This window comes from Mytilus trossulus, chromosome 14, assembly GCF_036588685.1.
Source record: "Mytilus trossulus isolate FHL-02 chromosome 14, PNRI_Mtr1.1.1.hap1, whole genome shotgun sequence".
Classification (NCBI taxonomy): Eukaryota; Metazoa; Mollusca; class Bivalvia; order Mytilida; family Mytilidae; genus Mytilus; species Mytilus trossulus.
In genome coordinates, this window is record NC_086386.1 from 67,743,784 (window position 1) to 67,767,927 (window position 24,144).

The 24,144-nt window shown below is 32.7% G+C and overlaps 1 protein-coding gene across 2 annotated transcripts in view; it reads left to right on the forward strand.

The window, feature by feature from the left end:
* Positions 1-5,642: 5,642 nt before the first annotated feature.
* LOC134696570 (polycystin-1-like protein 2) overlaps positions 5,643-24,144 on the forward strand; it is a 59,423-nt gene continuing 40,921 nt past the window's right edge. For both annotated transcript variants that reach the window (XM_063558425.1, XM_063558426.1), the window contains exons 1-4: positions 5,643-5,745; positions 18,666-18,714; positions 22,435-22,536; positions 23,897-24,036. In XM_063558425.1, coding sequence (XP_063414495.1) covers positions 5,731-5,745; positions 18,666-18,714; positions 22,435-22,536; positions 23,897-24,036 — 306 coding nt within the window. In that variant the 5' untranslated portion in view covers positions 5,643-5,730. The remainder of the gene's footprint in view (positions 5,746-18,665; positions 18,715-22,434; positions 22,537-23,896; positions 24,037-24,144) is intronic.

A 24,144-nucleotide genomic window follows, 5' to 3' on the forward strand; every position in this document is an offset into this window, starting at 1 on the left:
GTATCGATGTACTCTGTCGGGGAGAAATAGACCTACACTTTTATATCCAAACGTATCGATGTACTTCAGTCGGGGAGAAATAGACCTACACTTTTATATCCAAACGTATCGATGTACTCAGTCGGGGAGAAATAGACCTACACTTTTATATCCAAACGTATCGATGTACTCAGTCGGGGAGAAATAGACCTACACTTTTATATCCAAACGTATCGATGTACTTCAGTCGGGGAGAAATAGACCTACACTTTTATATCCAAACGTATCGATGTACTCAGTCGGGGAGAAATAGACCTACACTTTTATATCCAAACGTATCGATGTACTCAGTCGGGGAGAAATAGACCTACACTTTTATATCCAAACGTATCGATGTACTCAGTCGGGGAGAAATAGACCTACACTTTTATATCCAAACGTATCGATGTACTCAGTCGGGGAGAAATAGACCTACACTTTTATATCCAAACGTATCGATGTACTTCAGTCGGGGAGAAATAGACCTACACTTTTATATCTAAACGTATCGATGTACTCTGTCGGGGAGAAATAGACCTACACTTTTATATCCAAACGTATCGATGTACTTCAGTCGGGGAGAAATAGACCTACACTTTTATATCCAAACGTATCGATGTACTCTGTCGGGGAGAAATAGACCTACACTTTTATATCCAAACGTATCGATGTACTTCAGTCGGGGAGAAATAGACCTACACTTTTATATCCAAACGTATCGATGTACTCAGTCGGGGAGAAATAGACCTACACTTTTATATCCAAACGTATCGATGTACTCAGTCGGGGAGAAATAGACCTACACTTTTATATCCAAACGTATCGATGTACTTCAGTCGGGGAGAAATAGACCTACACTTTTATATCCAAACGTATCGATGTACTCAGTCGGGGAGAAATAGACCTACACTTTTATATCCAAACGTATCGATGTACTCAGTCGGGGAGAAATAGACCTACACTTTTATATCCAAACGTATCGATGTACTCAGTCGGGGAGAAATAGACCTACACTTTTATATCCAAACGTATCGATGTACTCAGTCGGGGAGAAATAGACCTACACTTTTATATCCAAACGTATCGATGTACTCAGTCGGGGAGAAATAGACCTACACTTTTATATCCAAACGTATCGATGTACTCAGTCGGGGAGAAATAGACCTACACTTTTATATCTGTTCAGTCGGGGAGAAATAGACCTACACTTTTATATCCAAACGTATCGATGTACTCAGTCGGGGAGAAATAGACCTACACTTTTATATCTGTTCAGTCGGGGAGAAATAGACCTACACTTTTATATCTGTTCAGTCGGGGAGAAATAGACCTACACTTTTATATCCAAACGTATCGATGTACTCAGTCGGGGAGAAATAGACCTACACTTTTATATCTGTTCAGTCGGGGAGAAATAGACCTACACTTTTATATCTGTTCAGTCGGGGAGAAATAGACCTACACTTTTATATCCAAACGTATCGATGTACTCAGTCGGGGAGAAATAGACCTACACTTTTATATCTGTTCAGTCGGGGAGAAATAGACCTACACTTTTATATCTGTTCAGTCGGGGAGAAATAGACCTACACTTTTATATCCAAACGTATCGATGTACTCAGTCGGGGAGAAATAGACCTACACTTTTATATCCAAACGTATCGATGTACTCAGTCGGGGAGAAATAGACCTACACTTTTATATCTGTTCAGTCGGGGAGAAATAGACCTACACTTTTATATCTGTTCAGTCGGGGAGAAATAGACCTACACTTTTATATCCAAACGTATCGATGTACTCAGTCGGGGAGAAATAGACCTACACTTTTATATCCAAACGTATCGATGTACTCAGTAGGGGAGAAATAGACCTACACTTTTATATCCTAACGTATCGATGTACTCAGTCGGGGAGAAATAGACCTACACTTTTATATCCAAACGTATCGATGTACTCAGTCGGGGAGAAATAGACCTACACTTTTATATCCAAACGTATCGATGTACTCAGTCGGGGAGAAATAGACCTACACTTTTATATCCTAACGTATCGATGTACTCAGTCGGGGAGAAATAGACCTACACTTTTATATCCAAACGTATCGATGTACTCAGTCGGGGAGAAATAGACCTACACTTTTATATCCAAACGTATCGATGTACTCAGTCGGGGAGAAATAGACCTACACTTTTATATCCAAACGTATCGATGTACTCAGTCGGGGAGAAATAGACCTACACTTTTATATCCAAACGTATCGATGTACTTCAGTCGGGGAGAAATAGACCTACACTTTTATATCCAAACGTATCGATGTACTCAGTCGGGGAGAAATAGACCTACACTTTTATATCTAAACGTATCGATGTACTCAGTCGGGGAGAAATAGACCTACACTTTTATATCCTAACGTATCGATGTACTCAGTCGGGGAGAAATAGACCTACACTTTTATATCTAAACGTATCGATGTACTCAGTCGGGGAGAAATAGACCTACACTTTTATATCTAAACGTATCGATGTACTCAGTCGGGGAGAAATAGACCTACACTTTTATATCCAAACGTATCGATGTACTTCAGTCGGGGAGAAATAGACCTACACTTTTATATCTAAACGTATCGATGTACTCAGTCGGGGAGAAATAGACCTACACTTTTATATCTAAACGTATCGATGTACTCAGTCGGGGAGAAATAGACCTACACTTTTATATCCAAACGTATCGATGTACTCAGTAGGGGAGAAATAGACCTACACTTTTATATCCAAACGTATCGATGTACTCAGTAGGGGAGAAATAGACCTACACTTTTATATCTAAACGTATCGATGTACTCAGTCGGGGAGAAATAGACCTACACTTTTATATCCAAACGTATCGATGTACTCAGTCGGGGAGAAATAGACCTACACTTTTATATCTGTTCAGTCGGGGAGAAATAGACCTACACTTTTATATCTGTTCAGTCGGGGAGAAATAGACCTACACTTTTATATCCAAACGTATCGATGTACTCAGTCGGGGAGAAATAGACCTACACTTTTATATCCAAACGTATCGATGTACTCAGTAGGGGAGAAATAGACCTACACTTTTATATCCTAACGTATCGATGTACTCAGTCGGGGAGAAATAGACCTACACTTTTATATCCAAACGTATCGATGTACTCAGTCGGGGAGAAATAGACCTACACTTTTATATCCAAACGTATCGATGTACTCAGTCGGGGAGAAATAGACCTACACTTTTATATCCTAACGTATCGATGTACTCAGTCGGGGAGAAATAGACCTACACTTTTATATCCAAACGTATCGATGTACTCAGTCGGGGAGAAATAGACCTACACTTTTATATCCAAACGTATCGATGTACTCAGTCGGGGAGAAATAGACCTACACTTTTATATCCAAACGTATCGATGTACTCAGTCGGGGAGAAATAGACCTACACTTTTATATCCAAACGTATCGATGTACTTCAGTCGGGGAGAAATAGACCTACACTTTTATATCCAAACGTATCGATGTACTCAGTCGGGGAGAAATAGACCTACACTTTTATATCTAAACGTATCGATGTACTCAGTCGGGGAGAAATAGACCTACACTTTTATATCCTAACGTATCGATGTACTCAGTCGGGGAGAAATAGACCTACACTTTTATATCTAAACGTATCGATGTACTCAGTCGGGGAGAAATAGACCTACACTTTTATATCTAAACGTATCGATGTACTCAGTCGGGGAGAAATAGACCTACACTTTTATATCCAAACGTATCGATGTACTTCAGTCGGGGAGAAATAGACCTACACTTTTATATCTAAACGTATCGATGTACTCAGTCGGGGAGAAATAGACCTACACTTTTATATCTAAACGTATCGATGTACTCAGTCGGGGAGAAATAGACCTACACTTTTATATCCAAACGTATCGATGTACTCAGTCGGGGAGAAATAGACCTACACTTTTATATCCAAACGTATCGATGTACTCAGTCGGGGAGAAATAGACCTACACTTTTATATCCAAACGTATCGATGTACTCAGTAGGGGAGAAATAGACCTACACTTTTATATCCTAACGTATCGATGTACTCAGTAGGGGAGAAATAGACCTACACTTTTATATCTAAACGTATCGATGTACTCAGTCGGGGAGAAATAGACCTACACTTTTATATCCAAACGTATCGATGTACTCAGTCGGGGAGAAATAGACCTACACTTTTATATCCAAACGTATCGATGTACTCAGTCGGGGAGAAATAGACCTACACTTTTATATCCAAACGTATCGATGTACTCAGTCGGGGAGAAATAGACCTACACTTTTATATCCAAACGTATCGATGTACTCAGTAGGGGAGAAATAGACCTACACTTTTATATCCTAACGTATCGATGTACTCAGTAGGGGAGAAATAGACCTACACTTTTATATCTAAACGTATCGATGTACTCAGTCGGGGAGAAATAGACCTACACTTTTATATCTAAACGTATCGATGTACTCAGTCGGGGAGAAATAGACCTACACTTTTATATCCAAACGTATCGATGTACTCAGTCGGGGAGAAATAGACCTACACTTTTATATCTAAACGTATCGATGTACTCAGTCGGGGAGAAATAGACCTACACTTTTATATCCAAACGTATCGATGTACTCAGTCGGGGAGAAATAGACCTACACTTTTATATCCAAACGTATCGATGTACTCAGTCGGGGAGAAATAGACCTACACTTTTATATCCAAACGTATCGATGTACTCAGTCGGGGAGAAATAGACCTACACTTTTATATCCAAACGTATCGATGTACTCAGTCGGGGAGAAATAGACCTACACTTTTATATCCAAACGTATCGATGTACTCAGTCGGGGAGAAATAGACCTACACTTTTATATCCAAACGTATCGATGTACTCAGTCGGGGAGAAATAGACCTACACTTTTATATCCAAACGTATCGATGTACTCAGTCGGGGAGAAATAGACCTACACTTTTATATCTAAACGTATCGATGTACTCAGTCGGGGAGAAATAGACCTACACTTTTATATCCAAACGTATCGATGTACTCAGTCGGGGAGAAATAGACCTACACTTTTATATCTGTTCAGTCGGGGAGAAATAGACCTACACTTTTATATCCAAACGTATCGATGTACTCTGCAATTTCTTTTCTGTAAATAATAAATATTTTATTGAAAACACTTAATTTTTACGCTCATATTGGCTAACGGCTTGAAACATTATACATGATAATAATGACACATTATAACGATATGGGAACATATAATATCTTTTATTATGTATTATAAATGCAGCGCCACAAGTTTTATAAAATTGTTAAATTATTTTTTAGCTATTTATCATATAATTGAAGTATAGTTTGAAATCAGGAAAGATGAAATCAGTTCACAACAACAAAAATAATAAAATACGCCAACCATTTTACATAAACTATTATTGTTAGATTTTGGTTTAAAAAAGTTACGACAAACGTTGTTGAATCCACTCAATAATTCACTAACCCGTAACATGTGGTAATTCAAATAACAGTTAATCAATAAACACTTATGTTTTAAATGATTTTAAATCAACGACAATGCGACAATTTAGCAATATCAGATCCAGGAGTAGACGTTACAAAATGCATTAGAAATACAGGAATAAAGGAAGAATACTATGGATCTTACATTTGTAAGTCTTTTCTTTATTTGCCTCATTTGAAGGAATAAAAAAAACCATGTTAAATACTTATTTCACAGAAATTTGTGTAACTCTTCTTCCCTTTTGTCGAGCCTTCGACTTTAGTCGAAAAAGCGAGACATAGCGATCCTATACTCCGTCGGCATCGGTGGCGGCGTCCACAAATATTTACTCCGTAGTTAACGTTTTTAAAAATTTTATAACTTTCGTAAACTATACTGGATGTCTGCCAAACTTACACAGAATCTTGTTTATGATCCTTAGATAGTATCCAGATGTAAATTTTGTAAAAATAACTTATAAATGAACTTAGTTTTTTCTGCTTGGAAACATAACATTCAGTCGGCGGTTAAAGTTTTTAATAACTTTCATAAACTATCCTGGGTGTGTACCAAACTTGGACAGAAGCTTTTTTATGATTATAAGATAGTATTAAGAAGTAAATTTGGTAAATATAAAGTTTCATTTTTTCGTCTTTCGCTTTTAATTGGACTTAGATTTTCTGCCGGGAAACAACATATTCACTTTGTGTTTAAAGCTTTTAAAATTCTAATAACTTTCTTATACTACTTTTGATTTTGTACCATACTAAGACAGAAGCTTGTTTATGATCAAAAACTACCATATAGATTATAATTTTGTTAAAATTTTGTACCTGTGTATCTGTATTTTATTTATAAAAGGACTTTCATCCAGTCTGCAATTAAAGTCATAAGAAACGAGTGACCGGTGAAAAATATTGGTATTCCAATTCTGGAACCAATGCATACAAACATCATAAACTTAGTCTTCTCTGCACGATTTTATTACTTTTTTTCGCATAAATTTCGTATAATCGTCAATTTTTTTCTCAATCGGTCAGTATTGTTGTGAAAAATGGCAGGTAATTAAAGTTCGTGTTTTGAAATAGAAGTTAAACGATTGTCACCTGTTTGTCAACAATTAACAAAAAAAGCATGGATATTGAACACGTGTTTCACATGTACAATCAGATAATACTTTATTTTAAGGACATTCATGCGTATTGAGATTACCGAATTTTTACGAGATGGGTCACATTGAGGTCGCTTTGCATATGGAAAATATGTCGGGAAATTGATTCCTGGAAGAAAGCAATTAAAATAAAGTAAACTTCTTCTAAATATGATCAATAGAAGAACTTTCTTCAGTAAAAAGTATATGTACATAAGTTTTATGATAAAGGCTATCCATTGAGATATAAAAAAAATACATGCATGCATTTTGTTTTTAATTTGAGGTTTCTTATGACTTTAAAGTTTTTAAAACATTTATTAGATTCATAAACTATCCTGGATTTTTACCAAACTTGGACAGAAGCTTCTTACAACCAAAAGATAGTATCAAGCGGAATAACTTTATTGATTGTTTTCCTTATTTGTGTTAAGCCTGCGATCAATAGCAAAAGTAGGCAAGACAAGATTTTTTTCTAAAAATATTGATACGCACAATGCTGGTGACGTTTTCTGATTTCACTTACCTGACACCGAATTCTGAATTAATATGAATTGATCAATATTGAGTAAAACTGTGCAAACATTTCATCTAAACATAAAATGTAACATGCATCCTTATCTATAACATGTAGACGGCATTCATTCCGACAGCATCTCATTAAATTTAAAGCATAAAACAACTAGATGTCTCGAAGCGACACGAATGGCCCCGTCTCAAAAAGTGGTAAAATCTGCAATTTCATTAACGCATGTGGACACAAACATGATGGTAGTCTCACATATCAAAAATCAGTTCAAAATCTGGAGGCGTAACTGATTTTCAACAATTTTCAAAGTTGTAAACCCTTAATTTTGGTAAAAATTAGCATTGCTGAACGAAACTTGAACTTGATCTGTAACTCATCATACCAAAAATCAGCCCAATATATGAAAGCGTTAAGAAAAAAGTCCGTATAACTGTGATGTTCATCAATTTATGAAAGTCCGACGGAGCTCGTAATTTCGGCAAATATTAGTCGAGCGGAATAAAATAAAATTTGATCTGTAACTCATCATGGTTAACTCACATACCAAAAATCCGCCTAACATCTGAAGGCGTTTATTTAAATTTTCCGTGTAATGGTTTGTTGCGGAATAACGGAATGAAGGAATGACAAAATGACGGACAAGGGTAAAACTATATAGAACCGAAAACTACGTTGTGGGGCCATTAAAAATACTAAGTACATAGATTATCAAAGGTCTCGTGTCACAAAACTTTAAACCAACGTGTTACGTTTTAACATGTAATACTAATTCCGGAGATGGTTATAGTCAATAATAAAAAAAAAAATACTGTGTTTTGAGGTTTTGAACGGAGGAAATGAAGTCAGTATAATAAATTCCAAATAAAAAAGACAATAACTTATGCTTTTAATTATTTTTTTATCGATTAGAATCGAATATTGATGCGTTGAAAGGGTGGCTTCCGAAATGTCACAATGTTAACGTTCATAATTTTTCTTTGAATTATTAGGAATGAGTTGTTACAAATTATTAAAAAGAGTGAAAAAAGCATCAGTTGTTAGAAGAAAAAAATTTGCTATTATATAAAATTCCACTGCAAAACGAACATTTCGATATATATAAAATAAAGTGTAGTGTACACATTATCGAAATACAGCGGTCACCTAGTGGTCTACAAAAATGTCACAGCATCGCTTGTATGACGTTGAAGACATCGTATGTTCGCGTTTCAGTGTTTTTTAAAAATACGAATATCTTTAATATGAATTTACAACATATTGTTTTCTTTCACCTCGTTGAAATGCAATCCTCTTTTCACTATAATCCTTTTTTGTTTTTTTTTTAAATTAAACCCGATTTCAGTACACTGCGATCAGACAGCAACTCAACAACAACATATATACATATTTATATAACACGTCCGAAGATGGAATTGGGAACTCAATTATTACTTGCATCATACATGTAAAATAGTCGTATCAATCAGAATGTTGATCATTGTTCACTATAATAATATGATCCTTTGGGCACAACTTCAATTAATCTTATAGGGAGTTTTTTTTATAATGCAATTACATTTCAAAAAAAGAATGTGTCCACAGTACACGGATGCCCCACTCGTACTATCATATTTTATTGTTCAGTGGACCGTGAGATTGTGGTAAATATATAATTTGGCATTTAAATTTAGAAAGATCATATCATAGGAAACACTAGAACACACCCGTAATATCGCGGGTCCGTGACTGAATTAAAGTTGTAACTATGCGTAAGCCTTATTTTAGTATTAGTATTGTCATCTGATGAAGTCATGCCGATTATAAAATACACAGTTTTCTCTGCTTTCAAATCTTTCTGTTTGAACCCATCACTCGAACTGGAACTTATCAATTATTGGTAAGATTGATTATTTGGAAAACAAAAGGTCCTGGAATGGAGTATTTTTTAACCAACAGCATTGTACTATATTAGTTATAAATAAAGTTCAATTCTTTGATTCGCTGTTTTACGTCATGCCCGCTAACAAATTGAAAACTCTACCTATACGCCTTATTTTTACTCCAGATTTTTAGTATTCGTATTGTTATCTTAGAAAGTCTTAATTATCAAAATACTACCAAAGGTAACAATTTCAATTAAGTAGTGTCAACCCTGTGATTATGACCCGTGTATATAGCATATTAATCCTGAATACATCGTTTGATGGTGCGCTTGTCAGATGCGGAACGTACAGATAAGGTAATAGGTAACAGGTGAATATACTATAATTTTTAATCGGAATCAGACTCGACCCGGAACTTCTTAATTATTGGAAATATTATTAAAGTGAAGAAAAGGGCCTGGAGTGGTGTAATTTTTAATCTACACCTTTGTACTATATTAATTATTTATAAAGTTGAATTCTTTGATTCGTCGTTTTTACGTGATGACGGCTGACAAATTTGACCTCGTTATTTTAGTATTATATATATACATATGTAATAATTTTCAAGTTGATTGGATTTCAGCTTCATCAAAAACTACCTTGACCAAATACTTTAACCTGAAACTTGCACTATCATTTTCTATGTTCAGTGGACCGTGAAATTGGTGTCAAAATTCTATTTGGCATTAAAATCATTAAGATCATATCATAACATGTGTATTAAGTTTGAAGTTGGTTGGATTTCAATTTCATCAAAAACTACCTTGAAAAAAAAACGTGAATCTGAAACGGGACGAACGGACGCACGGACCAGAAAAACATAATGTCCCTTCTATCGTAGGTGGGAAAAAATAAAATCGTTATACAAGTAAATGATACAATCCAAACATGGCTATGCTAACGTATATATAGTTAAACAAACAACAGACTTATGGTCCATTCTCAGTTAAAATCGGTGGAATGTGTTTGGAAATACATTTGCTCACCATACAATTTTATATCAAGAAGCAATTTTTTTATTAGATACAAGAATAATCGTGTTCTGTGAGACAACAACCATCTTTAACAGATAATTTCGTTTATTGTTTTGTACATAGATCAGACCGTACATTTTCTCGTTTGAATTGTAATATTTTTTTCATTTCGGGACCTTTTATGGCTTACTGTGCGGTATATTTTTTGCTCATGGTTGGGGTGCCATATGGTGACAGGTAATTGTTATTTTTTTATGACAATTTGACCCTAGTAGAGATTTGTTTCATTGGAAATCATACCAAATCTTTGTACTATTCTATAATTATTTTAATAATTTCCCAGGTCTCGTTTGCCGATAGATCAAATTAAGTAATCACTATCATGACAACATTGAGGTTGCGAATAAGACCCCGCTAGGAGAGGTGTTGAACTCAGTTCCTTATTTACTAGAATTGCCGGTGTCATTTCCTCCATGTCGAAAGTCGGTTGCTTTCTCTGTGGACTCCGGCCTCTCCACCAATAAAAAAAGTATGGACGATATTGGGTTGTTGTTGTCTAAAATAATGTCGTATATCATAAAATGCTTTTTGTGAGTTCTTTTGATGGAAATACAATTCATTCTTTTTACCTTCTATAACAACAAGTGCTGAAAGTGACGTAAAGCACCAACACAATTAATGTCAGTCAAAGAATTTCGTTTCAGCGTGCGTCACAGCAGAAGATATATATATACTTATTTAATGTTCATATTAATAAAATCTATTAGTTTAATAAGAGGTTTTGTTCATCATTTCACACATCCATTAAGTATTCAAGGAACCAATATCGCAATAAGTGTTTTGTGTTATTTTTTTCCCAAGTTTTTCAAAGCTTCCAATTTTAAGAAAAACTAAGCTACTATTTTGTTATCTACATTGCTTTCATTACTCAAACATACTTCTTTACTTATTCTCCTCTCCATTAATATAGTTTTGTTGACTTTTTATTTAGTTCGCTTAGTGTACTGTGTACGATGTATCTGTTTTCGATAATTTTTTGTTGAATTACATAAGTTGTTAATCTTGTTAAAGTGTTCCTTAATGCATTGAAAATTACGCAAAAATAAATCGTTATAAAATCACAAATAACGCTTGATTTATTCTTGAGATAACAGTCACTTATTAAATTGTACTGAAAAGAACAGAACAAATCCTAAAAAGTATATTACACGTAGAAGTGTGAGCTCAAATTTTGTTTTGCCTTTTTAACTTTTTTGGATTCGAGTGTCACTGATGAGTCTTTTGTAGACGAAACGCGCGTCTGGCGTATATACAAAATTTAGTCCTGGTATCTATGATGAGTTTAATTTTATACTTGTCTTTTATTCAGCATTTTAAAAAGTTTATAAAAAGAATTAAAAAAAGAAATTAAATTAACTCTGAATGCGATACCTTGAATTTTGGTGTGATTTTTATTTGATAGTACCACAATTGGTGTTCTGACTCATTGCAAGAAGGAGGTTCCTATTGCCTTTATCCTTTACCCATGCTCTCCAATACTATAGAACGCCGTATCTGCCAATTACGGAACTTCCTTCTTCACCATGATGAGGGTTTCTTTCTCATAATGAGGGTTTCTTTCTCATAATGATGGTTTCTTTCTCATGATGATTTTTTTTATTATGATCAGTTTTTTCTCTATACTGATGAGCCTTTTCTCTATACTGATGAGCCTTTTCTCTATACTGATGAGCCTTTTCTCTATTATGATGAGCCTTTTCTTTATTATGATGAGTTTTTTTTCTCTATTATGATGAGTTTTTCTCTATTATGATGTGTTTTGTCTGTATGATGATGAGTTTCGTCTTTATTATGACGAGGGTTTCCTTTATTATGATAAGTTTTTTTCTTTATTATGCTGCGCTTTAATAATACCCTAACAGTTCCAATATTGTTGCATTCCCTGTTACTATATAGGAACCCTTTTTTCTAAATTATGGGGCTGGAATTCATTTAATTGAAAGGCTGGAACCGAGCCTCCTATTTTATCCTATACATTTTCTAAAACACTGATATAAAAGTTTTATCTGGAACTTTCGGTCATTATTAAGTGTGTGATTAAAAAATGCAAGGCTTCTTTTTCCAGCTAGTAAACTTGATTAAAAAAAATCTGGAGAAGGAGTTATTTTAATCGAAGATCCTTATTGAAAATTTGTAATGATTGAACTGCGTACATAGTTTTCATTTACTTCATTTTTTCTGTTTGCATTGTTTTACGCTAGTTATTGTAGGACCCTTTCTCGCTTGCTTTTCGGTGAGAGCCAAGGCTGCGTGTTGAAGGCCTTGCTGTCTCCTTTAACTCTTTACATTTTGCACATTGTGACTTAGATGGAGAGTTCTAACATTGGCACTCATACCACATGTTCTTATTTCTATTCAACATTTTTGTCTATAAAACTCAAGGGCATAGACATTGTTAAATAATACATGTAATTGTAAATGATATCTTGATATTATTTCAGTGCATACAAAAGTATAACGTTTTTAACAGTATTAGTTATAATACACAAATCAAAAGGAGCGATACGGGTAGACCGAATTCTTCTGTCCCTATAATGCATATATTTCCTAATTTCCATTTGCTTTTAAATAATTTTGCTATTTTCTATTTTCTTATTTTTTTTTATGCAATATAGAAGTAGAAAGCAGTGTCAATTAAAACAGAAGATTTGCATACAATTTGTTTGCGTTCGTTTTTTTCGCAGATTTTATATATTTTTCAGCTATTTGTACCAATATACACTAATAGATAAATGGTTTTCTATATTTTCATGTGCCTTTACAATGATCAACGACCTTTCTGAGTCTAGATAATCCACTTTTAAACATTTATTACATTCATCCTTCATTCTCGACAAGATAAAAATAGTGGATTTTCCTAACTGGGTCATTATAAAAAAAACATGCAAATTTCGATGAGGAAAAATATTTTAAAATTTATGTCATTGTTTTTAAACTTTAACTATGTCCTCCTATTCAAAATGCTGATTTTCATAATATATTCATTGGTGTTACTTATCTGGTCAGTGGTGTTATTCATTTCTATTAAAGTAGTTGACAGTTGACAGTAACACCATTCATTTACAGGTGTATTTTAAGATTAAGTTACAAAATAAGTGTTCCATTCCCCTATTTTATATGTTGTTTCTGGTGCATGTTTCTGCAATCAATATCTTTTTATAAATCAAAATTCCGGAAATCTTTCGGAAAATGATTTTTATAAGGGATCATCATGGATGCTATTTCCATTTACGATATAGCATTTTAAAATTACGTTTAAGATTTTTTCACTAAATTTTCAACATAGATATATTTTTTTTCTTTTGCATAACATGCTTAAAGGTAAAATTGCTCGGAGAGAAACTATCGTAAATGTTAAAATATGGAGAAAGATAATTCTTACCCAGCCAATTGTCTTTCGGTTATACCCGTGACTTCAAAACATGAGACACGTCTTTTTGTTGAATTTTTTTATTACGAAAACAAAATACACCTCCCAAATCATTAAAAACTGTCTGTATGTATCAAAATTCAATAAATTGTAATAAATCCTATAAACAAATTAATAATAGTGCTATTTTATATCTGAAGGGTATTATAGTAAAAAAAAAAGAGTTAGTTCTGGCTATATCTGAGGATTTAAAAAAACATTATAGAAGGTTTTTTTTAACATTACATACTGTAAACTATAAATAGGGGATCACAAAACTTTCAAATCTAACATATACAAGTGTTGTTTTGATATTGGTTCATGTCTGTGACATAAAATACTAAAATAATATAGTTTTGCATGTTTGTTTTATAATCACCCAACTCTGAACAATTGTCTTTCTGAGTCTAGAAAATCCACTCATGTTTTTGGCTTGCAGAGATGAAAGTAGTATGTAATAAATGTTAAAGACAAGAGGCTCACATGTTATTTTTTTGTTGCTTAAATCTCTCATCATTGTTTGTTTTTGCTTTTCAGTAAATTTTAATGAGTGGCTTAAAAATGCCATTTAAAAGTTCATTGTATCTAGCATATTTTCTTCAAAAGCAAATAAATGCATTTTACCCTTATATTCCATTTAGCCAAAGTGTCTATGTTTCTTGACGTACAAAGAAATGACATACAAAATTTATACTAGATTCATTTGAGAACACTTTTAAAGTTAAAGAACATAGTAAGGCCATCAACACGGAGCATTGCCTCACACCAAAAAGTAAGCTAGAAAGGGTCCCACAAGGACTAGCCTAAACCAATGCAAACAGGAAAATATATTTGGTCTAAATGACAATTATGTACGTAATCCAATTAAAACATATTTACAATAAGTTTTCGCTTCAAAAAACTCCTCCTCAAGTTTTGCGCTATGTTTTAAATGTCAAGTTTACCAGCTGAAAAAAAGAAGCCTTGAATTTCTTCATCACAAACTTTATTTTAACAAAAAAATTTGTATTCAGCGTTTTGGAAAATGTATACTAGTATGATGAAATAGGAGGCTCAGTTCCAGCCTTTTTATTAAATGTATTCTAACCCCCAGAACACCTTGAATAAATTTTTTTTAAACCAGGAAAAAGGGGGTTTCTATATAGTATCGGGGATTGCAACGACATGGGAATTGTTTTGGTAAAAAGGTCATCATAATAAGGAAAACCTTCATCATAATAAAGAAAACCCTCATCATGATAATGGAAAACCTCATCATAATAAGGAAAACCTTCATCATTATAAAGAAAACCCTCATCATGATAATGGAAAACCTCATCATAATAAGGAAAACCTTCATCATAATAAGGAAAACCCTCATCATGATAATGGAAAACCTCATCATAATAAGGAAAACCTTCATCATAATAAAGAAAACCCTCATCATGATAATGGAAAACCTCATCATAATAAGGAAAACCTTTATCATAATAAAGAAAACCCTCATCATGATAATGGAAAACCTCATCGTAATAAGGAAAACCTTCATCATCATAAAGAAAACCCTCATCATGATAATGGAAAACCTCATCATAATAAGGAAAACCTTCATCATAATAAGGAAAACCCTCATCATGATAATGGAAAACCTCATCATAATAAGGAAAACCTTCATCATGATAAGGAAAACCCTCATCATGATAATGGAAAACCTCATCATAATAAGGAAAACCTTTATCATAATAAAGAAACCCCTCATCATGATAATGGAAAACCCCATCATAATAAGGAAAACCTTCATCATAATAAAGAAAACCCTCATCATGATAATGGAAAACCTCATCATGATAATGGAAAACCTCATCATGATAATGGAAAACCTCATCATGATAATGGAAAACCTCATCATAATAAATAAACCCGCGTCATGATAATGGAAAACCTCATCATAATAAGGAAAACCTTCATCATCATAAAGAAAACCCTCATCATGATAATGGAAAACCTCATCATAATAAGGAAAACCTTCATCATGATAAGGAAAACCCTCATCATGATAATGGAAAACCTCATTATAATAAGGAAAACCTTCATCATCATAAAGAAAACCCTCATCATGATAATGGAAAACCTCATCATAATAAGGAAAACCTTTATCATAATAAAGAAAACCCTCATCATGATAATGGAAAACCTCATCGTAATAAGGAAAACCTTCATCATCATAAAGAAAACCCTCATCATGATAATGGAAAACCTCATCATAATAAGGAAAACCTTCATCATAATAAGGAAAACCCTCATCATGATAATGGAAAACCTCATCATAATAAGGAAAACCTTCATCATAATAAAGAAAACCCTCATCATGATAATGGAAAACCTCATCATGATAATGGAAAACCTCATCATAATAAATAAACCCGCGTCATGATAATGGAAAACCTCATCATAATAAGGAAAACCTTTATCATAATAAAGAAAACCCTCATCATGATAATGGAAAACCTCATCATAATAAGGAAAACCTTTATCATAATAAAGAAAACCCTCATCATGATAATGGAAAACCTCATCGTAATAAGGAAAACCTTCATAATCATAAAGAAAACCCTCATCATGATAATGGAAAACCTCATCATAATAAGGAAAACCTTCATCATAATAAGGAAAACCCTCATCATGATAATGGAAAACCTCATCATAATAAGGAAAACCTTCATCATGATAAGGAAAACCCTCATCATGATAATGGAAAACCTCATCATAATAAGGAAAACCTTTATCATAATAAAGAAACCCCTCATCATGATAATGGAAAACCTCATCATAATAAGGAAAACCTTCATCATAATAAAGAAAACCCTCATCATGATAATGGAAAACCTCATCATGATAATGGAAAACCTCATCATGATAATGGAAAACCTCATCATAATAAATAAACCCGCGTCATGATAATGGAAAACCTCTTCATAATAAGGAAAACCTTCATCATCATAAAGAAAACCCTCATCAAGATAATGGAAAACCTCATCATAATAAGGAAAACCTTCATCATGATAAGGAAAACCCTCATCATGATAATGGAAAACCTCATCATAATAAGGAAAACCTTCATCATCATAAAGAAAACCCTCATCATGATAATGGAAAACCTCATCATAATAAGGAAAACCTTTATCATAATAAAGAAAACCCTCATCATGATAATGGAAAACCTCATCGTAATAAGGAAAACCTTCATCATCATAAAGAAAACCCTCATCATGATAATGGAAAACCTCATCATAATAAGGAAAACCTTTATCATAATAAGGAAAACCCTCATCATGATAATGGAAAACCTCATCATAATAAGGAAAACCTTCATCATAATAAAGAAAACCCTCATCATGATAATGGAAAACCTCATCATGATAATGGAAAACCTCATCATAATAAATAAACCCGCGTCATGATAATGGAAAACCTCTTCATAATAAGGAAAACCTTCATCATCATAAAGAAAACCCTCATCATGATAATGGAAAACCTCATCATAATAAGGAAAACCTTCATCATGATAAGGAAAACCCTCATCATGATAATGGAAAACTTCATCATAATAAGGAAAACCTTCATCATAATAAGGAAAACCCTCATCATGATAATGGAAAACCTCATCATAATAAGGAAAACCTTTATCATAATAAAGAAACCCCTCATCATGATAATGGAAAACCTCATCGTAATAAGGAAAACCTTCATCATAATAAAGAAAACCCTAATCATGATAATGGAAAACCTCATCATGATAATGGAAAACCTCATCATAATAAATAAACACGCGTCATGATAATGGAAAACCTCTTCATAATAAGGAAAACCTTCATCATCATAAAGAAAACCCTCATCATGATAATGGAAAACCTCATCATAATAAGGAAAACCTTCATCATAATAAGGAAAACCCTCATCATGATAATGGAAAACTTCATCATAATAAGGAAAACCTTCATCATAATAAGGAAAACCCTCATCATGATAATGGAAAACCTCATCATAATGAGGAAAACCTTTATCATAATAAAGAAACCCCTCATAATGATAATGGAAAACCTCATCGTAATAAGGAAAACCTTCATCATCATTAAGAAAACCCTCATCATGATAATGGAAAACCTCATCATAATAAGGAAACCTTCATCATAATAAGGAAAACTTTCATCATGATAATGGAAAACCTCATCATAATAAGGAAAACCTTCATCATAATAAAGAAAACCCTCATCATGATAATGGAAAACCTCATCATAATAAGGAAAACCTTCATCATAATAAAGAAAACCCTCATCATGATAATGGAAAACCTTCATCATGATAATGGAAAACCTCATCATAATAAGGAAAACCTTCATCATAATAAAGAAAACTCACATCATGATAATGGAAAACCTCATCATAATAGAGGGAAAACACTCATCATAAAAGAGGGGAAAAAACTCATCAAAATAAAGAAAAACTTCATCATAATAAGGAAAACCTTCATCATGATAAAGAAGGAACTACCATAAGGCAGTTACGGCGTTCCATCATTTTCATTTTGTTCTCGTTGGCAATCATATCCATTGCATTATTCCATTCAATAAAAAAAAAACAGTACAGGAAAAAAAGGAAGTATATATAGCAAAAAATACAAATACAAACTAATCCATCCCATACTATACTATACAACATCAAACAATGATGTTTTTGAAAGCGAGCTCATTACATGTTGTTATCCTGCTCTTATGCTATCTTGTATCTTGTGTCTTATATCCTAATATAGAAACGAAAAAGATTTCATACTGCAACAATATTGATAGAACAGGAAAGCAGAATTTTCTTAAGTATCATATTCAAGTTTTAAAAATTATGAATGCAGAAAAATAATATACGTTTAACCATAATCAACTACTGAGTAGACTGTAGAGCTTAAAGAAAAAAGTGAATCATCTGTATTAAAATTTATACACTGATTTCTGACTCGCTAGATATTGTACATGTAGGTTATTGTAGAACTACAATCGAATAAAATGCAAGTTCTTATTTTTCTATTTTAGATATATGTCCAGATTTTACTTTGGAACATAATAACTGTTACTATGACTGGTAAGATTTAATTCTTTTTTTTTTCTTTTTATATTAATACTTTGTGGTCTTATCCTAAATATGTATCATTTTGGAAGAAAGAGAAAAATTTGCCTGGGTATAAACTAATGATTTTCAGGATGAGTTACCTTTTAAGGCTGATTTCACCCTGAAAATTCACCGATGATAAAACAATGCATGCAACCATAACTTATCTAATAGTTATTAAACAGAATAAAAGCCTTTAAAAAATATGGATAGTAGCCAAGCCTCGATGCTACAATTACTGTCTGTCTGACTATAATGTAACCTTGCTCATTCTCAAAATTCACCCTTAGCATCAATTTGACAGTTCATAGTAATCTGTTCAAGTAATACATTTTAAGATTTCAAATTGTAATTTTCATGTTAACTATTTTACTGATAGTTTTATAAAATATTCAGGGGATTAACACATTTTTTTCTAAGATAAATAATAAGATTGTGTTATGCATCTTTTTAGATGTTAACTGGTCATGTATGGCCAATACGATTTTAAATGCATTTTTTTATGTAAAATATATAACAAAATAGTTATCAAAGGTACCAGGATTATAATTTAGTACGCCAGACGCACGTTTCCTCTACATAAGACTCACATACTTGCCAACCTCTGACAATAGAAAATCATGTCATGCGTGTGAAAACGCGTAACGTAGATGCGGACTTTTTAACATGAATGTAGTTATGTTCAATATTTCACATTATACAAAAGTGTTATTATAAAAGAACAATATATATTCTGTAAACTATTATTGTATCCTACAGTGGTCTATTATGTTGCTTTTAAAGCAACACCACTAGCTATATATAGGCACATTTCGGAAACAACTGCCAGTTTCAAGTTGAGTTAAATTTATTTGATACATTGTAACAGCACACAATACAAATGTAACATTGTCAAGTTCTGATCAGAATTCAGTGTGAATATCTTTAGATTTATTTGAAAGTGCTCTCTCTTAGTAAGAATTGATATTTGGCTCAATTAGCTTAATCAAGCTTTAAAAGAATGTCATAATGATTTTTGTGTTGGGCAATGTAAAATGTCATCTATTATCTCTGCCATTGCTCCCATTGCTATTGCCTGGTCAAAACTGGTAAGTTTATCAGATAGATAGCTGGCATTATAAGAGCTAATCCAACAGTTTTGCGATATTTTCATCACATGGCCCATGGAAATCCTTTGGCTAGATTTGAAACTGAAATTGAAAAAGAAAAAATGTTTTATAACTTTCTATTTAAGAAACATGTTGAATGCTTATTTAGACTCATCAGTGACGCTCATATCGAAATATTTGTAAAGCCAAACAAGTACTAAGTTGAAGAACATTGAGGATCCAAAATTCCAAAAAGTTGTGCCAAATACGGCCAAGGTAATCTATGCCTGGGATAAGAACATCCTTAGTTTTTCGAAAAAATCAAAGTTTTGCAATAGGAAAGTTAGTGAATGTAATGCACTTTATCACTTCATATAGTAATTGCTTTAATTAGCGTAGCTTAGTTAATTTAACTCCAAATAAAGTTCCGTATCTGATTCCTTGTGTTTTGTAAGCAGACGGAAATGGTTTTTAGTTAGTTTGTGTCTGCCAAAGGCCAACTCGCTTAACTCAAGCACTCTCACTAAGTATTTTAACTTGCATCACTTTATCAAACTCGCATCACTAAAAAAAAAGAAATATAACAAACAGCACAACTGAAGAAATGTTTTAAATCATCAGAGAGTTCTAGATTGTCTTCTGTTAGTTAGTTCCTTCGTTCTTGTGGTATTACACACGACAGAACTTTGACTCGCACCTTTCTAGAAGTGTTTTGATCATCAGTGTTCTATGTTGTCTTCCTCTTCTCTGAGTTATTTCCTCCGTTCTAGGAGCACCTGTGTAACAAAGAGACAGCAGCTACTAATTGGACATTCAAACTCCTATGGAAGAAGAACTTGCAAACTTAGACAAACTATCAAAATAATGCACAAGTGTATTAAACAGTCTGAGAAACACAAACCCAAGCTGTGTATCACCATAAACATTTCAAGTCAACCCGTGCTAGCGCGATTTTTTTGTAGCTTTTTTCTATACAACCTCTAAGAAGCTTGATAAGCCTTCAATAAGGGGAATTTATTTAATGTTTATTCCTGATTGCATTATCTAAGTGACGCTTAAATTTCGTTTAAATTCTAGAAACCAAAATATACAAGTCTTTTGATAGCATCTAACCCAAAAGGACTTGAATAAAAAAAACTACAAATTAAATGTTGGCTATTTATAGTTTGACATGTATTGACGCTGGTCTATTGTTGAGACTTGTGAACTAACATATTAATGTCTTTCTTATTGGACTGCTGTATCATTGAGGTACATGTATAATATGTGATGGCTCCCTTTATTTATTATATTTGGGGACTAGATGAAAACATCTTTATAAAAAATGACAATGCTTATCTAAGATCTATTTAAATAACAGGATTCATTTTATCTAATGATACAACGCAAAGTCTTTGATTTTTTTTTAATAATACAAAGTTATAAATCAGATTTCATGCAAAAAAAATCAACATATCAATCAAATTATGTTATATTTGTTTTTGTCTAATTGTTATTATGAGATCCTCGAAGTATAATAAAAAGATAACATCGAAATCTTAAAAGTGCAATAGTCATTATTAATTCTGTGAGGTCAATACTTGTGAATGAGCTTTTAATTTAGTACTTTTTATATTGATCAGACGTTTTAGATGAATGTTTCAATAACGAGGAAACTTTTATTTTCTATATTGATTTTAACTTTAAATGCATCTGTTTTAATTAAACAGATAAATCCTAAAAAATAAGGTTTTTTTTAACGAATGAGCTGTTTTATCTGTTGATCTTGTATCTATTCATAATATTGGCTAATCTTCAAATTTGACATAAAAAAATCAGCGCAGTTTGGAATCTGCCAAGGCCTTTAAACTGCACGAAAAATTCAATCCAATACACTCCATTCAGAAATCATTTTAGCAGGGGTTTTGGTGCCATACATTCAACAATCTATAACTATGAGAGACATTCCACAATGATATTAGGCATTAGTCTTAAATCCTAGGATTTAAGCTTAAATCCTGAAAAACGTCTTTTTTGTTTGGAAAGGGAAGTAACTTCTTACTAACTCCATATGGTAACTAACCTTATATTTTTATGACATTCTATATCAATTATATATAGTCGCCACTTATAGTCCTTTTTATCCCAATAAATCTATAGGAGGTAAGATACTTTCTATTACTATGTTATCAGAAAACTTATGTATATATTTTATTTGGCAATCACCAATGGCAGTCAGCAGGGTTAAAGAACATCAGTTGTTCGGCCTGTAAGTCAAATACGTTTTGTTTAAATATAATTCTCACTTTTTTGGTCATTTGGTAAATGTTGTTTGTGCTGTTTTTAGACCCTTCTACAACGAAATTTGTTTTACACGCACACGTATAAAAATTGCGGTTTTTATCCAACGCAATAATAGGTTTGACCGTAGTTTTCAATTTAGACTCGTTTATTTATATATATATAAATATAAATATATATAAGTACGTCTGAGTCAGTGACAACCCTACAACAGATGTATCCATCGGATCGCCAACAATGATGGTGATACATGGCTGTGTACATAATGTATATACAAGACGAGTTGTAAATATAAATATATATACATATGTGAACTCATTTCCAGAAAATCCATGTGCTGTGTATGGCTGTCAATATGGTGCAAGCTGTAATGCTGACGACGATTGCATCTGTCTAGCTGGATTTACTAGTGATACGTGTACTGAAAGTATGTATTTTGTATATTATCATTTCAGTTTAAGGCAACTCTACTCACTTTCGCACAGGCAAAAATATTCACAAAAACAATGTCTACCCATGTTAAAACTACACTTTTCAGTTTACGTCAACTTGGCAGATGTTCAACCACATTTGACTCAGTGATATGTCCGATAGACGAGGGTTATGAGGGTGAAAAAAAGGCCGGTATCGTCTTGTTTCTATACTTCTAAGTATTTCTATTGTATATCTCGAGAGGTCGAGAAAGCATGATAATATATGATTTATTGTAAATGCTTTAGAATCTTTAACATCACAATCAGTGTAGACAATGTTTGAAAATATATAAGATTAGGCAACTAATTGATTGTGGTAAGCAATTACGTCACATAGTATGCTGGTTGTCAAAATGATTAATTTATGCTATTTTGTAAAGGTATCAATATCATCTGGTGTAATATCATATGTAGGCTTGATCATTTGTAAAGATTGACGATAATTATCTAAATGAATGATGTGTTTAATGAAATAAAATACCATTTGCAAGTAGTAGAATAACGCAGAAATATGTTATGACAAAGCACACATTCTAGTTATGCATATTTTAAAACTGTTAGAAACAATATAAAAGCTATTGATCCTCGAAAATTAGCGCTAACGAAAAAATGTGTGACTAAACCAAACATTCCGATTAAAAGGCGGATGTTACCATAAAAGACTAATGGAAATAGATTTATTTTGGATCATAAATTACTGATAACCAAACATCCGTATTCTAGACAATTGGTATGCACAATGTAAGGCATATTACGAAATAAAACATTTATAAGCAGATCGAAAATCTACACTTCTAAAATAAAGTTAGTAACCGTTAATTGATGTAATTCAATTTGTTCAGCAAAAAACATTCAGCAATTATATATAATGCTTTTATACAGTACGTGTTATTATCTAGATATTTCCGTTTCGGCTCTGGTGTAAAGAGGAGATCACCTGTATCGGTCCCCGGTAACAGACAGTACAAGAATCTGCCTGTTCATGGCACCTGTATTAAATGACTCTTAAACTTTGAGTTAACTAAGAAAACCGTATATTTACAGGTACACGAATTGATTATAATGATCAATTTGTTTTAATATGTCTTAAGATGCACTTTTATAAATTGATGACCTTTATCAATTTTCCGATTTTAGGAGGGGACGGGAAATTTAAGGACTTTAGAAAAGATAAAAAAAATCATGTTCTTGCAATGAAAACAAAATACACCTATTTCATCAAGTAAGAGAACTGGATACTATTAAAACAAATAAATGTTTAATATTTGAATTTTCTATTTGAAACATAATTGTTTGTTTGAATATTTTGCTTAGGTAGCTTAGAAGATTTGAAAAGCACAATTTCCCAAAGTTCTTTAACTAATATAAGTGATGCTGAAGCTTACGCTAAACAAACACATCAATATATGGACAGCCACATTACTCAAAATTATATAGACTTGATAACATCTGTCGTGAGTAGTTTTACAATTACATAATTAATTTATTTTTATTATATTGTACCTGTATTTAAAAGCTTTGTCAGATATGACTGATTTATGTATTGTTGTCAATAAGCATGT